This window comes from Penaeus monodon, chromosome 33 (genome assembly GCF_015228065.2).
Source record: "Penaeus monodon isolate SGIC_2016 chromosome 33, NSTDA_Pmon_1, whole genome shotgun sequence".
NCBI classification, from domain to species: domain Eukaryota; kingdom Metazoa; phylum Arthropoda; class Malacostraca; order Decapoda; family Penaeidae; genus Penaeus; species Penaeus monodon.
The window spans coordinates 21,561,545-21,561,827 of NC_051418.1; the positions used below are offsets into that span (position 1 = coordinate 21,561,545).

The 283-nt window shown below is 53.0% G+C and overlaps 1 protein-coding gene across 1 annotated transcript in view; it reads right to left on the reverse strand.

Annotated features, from left to right (window-relative positions):
• LOC119594304 (proto-oncogene tyrosine-protein kinase ROS-like) overlaps positions 1-283 on the reverse strand; it is a gene marked incomplete in the record, with an annotated part of 29,713 nt that overhangs the window by 8,385 nt on the left and 21,045 nt on the right. Inside the window, 1 exon segment of the mRNA XM_037943363.1 lies at positions 22-239. Coding sequence (XP_037799291.1) covers positions 22-239 — 218 coding nt within the window.

Consider the following 283-nt stretch of genomic DNA (forward strand, 5'->3'; position numbering starts at 1 on the left):
ATCCCGTGAAGACAAACTCACCCTCTGCCTACAGTTCTTCGCGTCCGTCACGCAAGAGCCTTCGTCAGAGTGGGACACGGGGGCATAGTACACAGTGTACATAACGGGGGGCAAGGGTAGGTTTCCACACATGTCGACTTTGACTTCGGGAATTTTCAGCTTGATGGCAATGGCTGTTTCTTGACTGCCCGCTAGTTCAGGGAGGTCTGTGTAGTTCGAGGTTATGAGGCACTCGGGTTCTGTGGGAAGACGTATGAATGGGTAAGTTTGTGCGTGGAGGGGA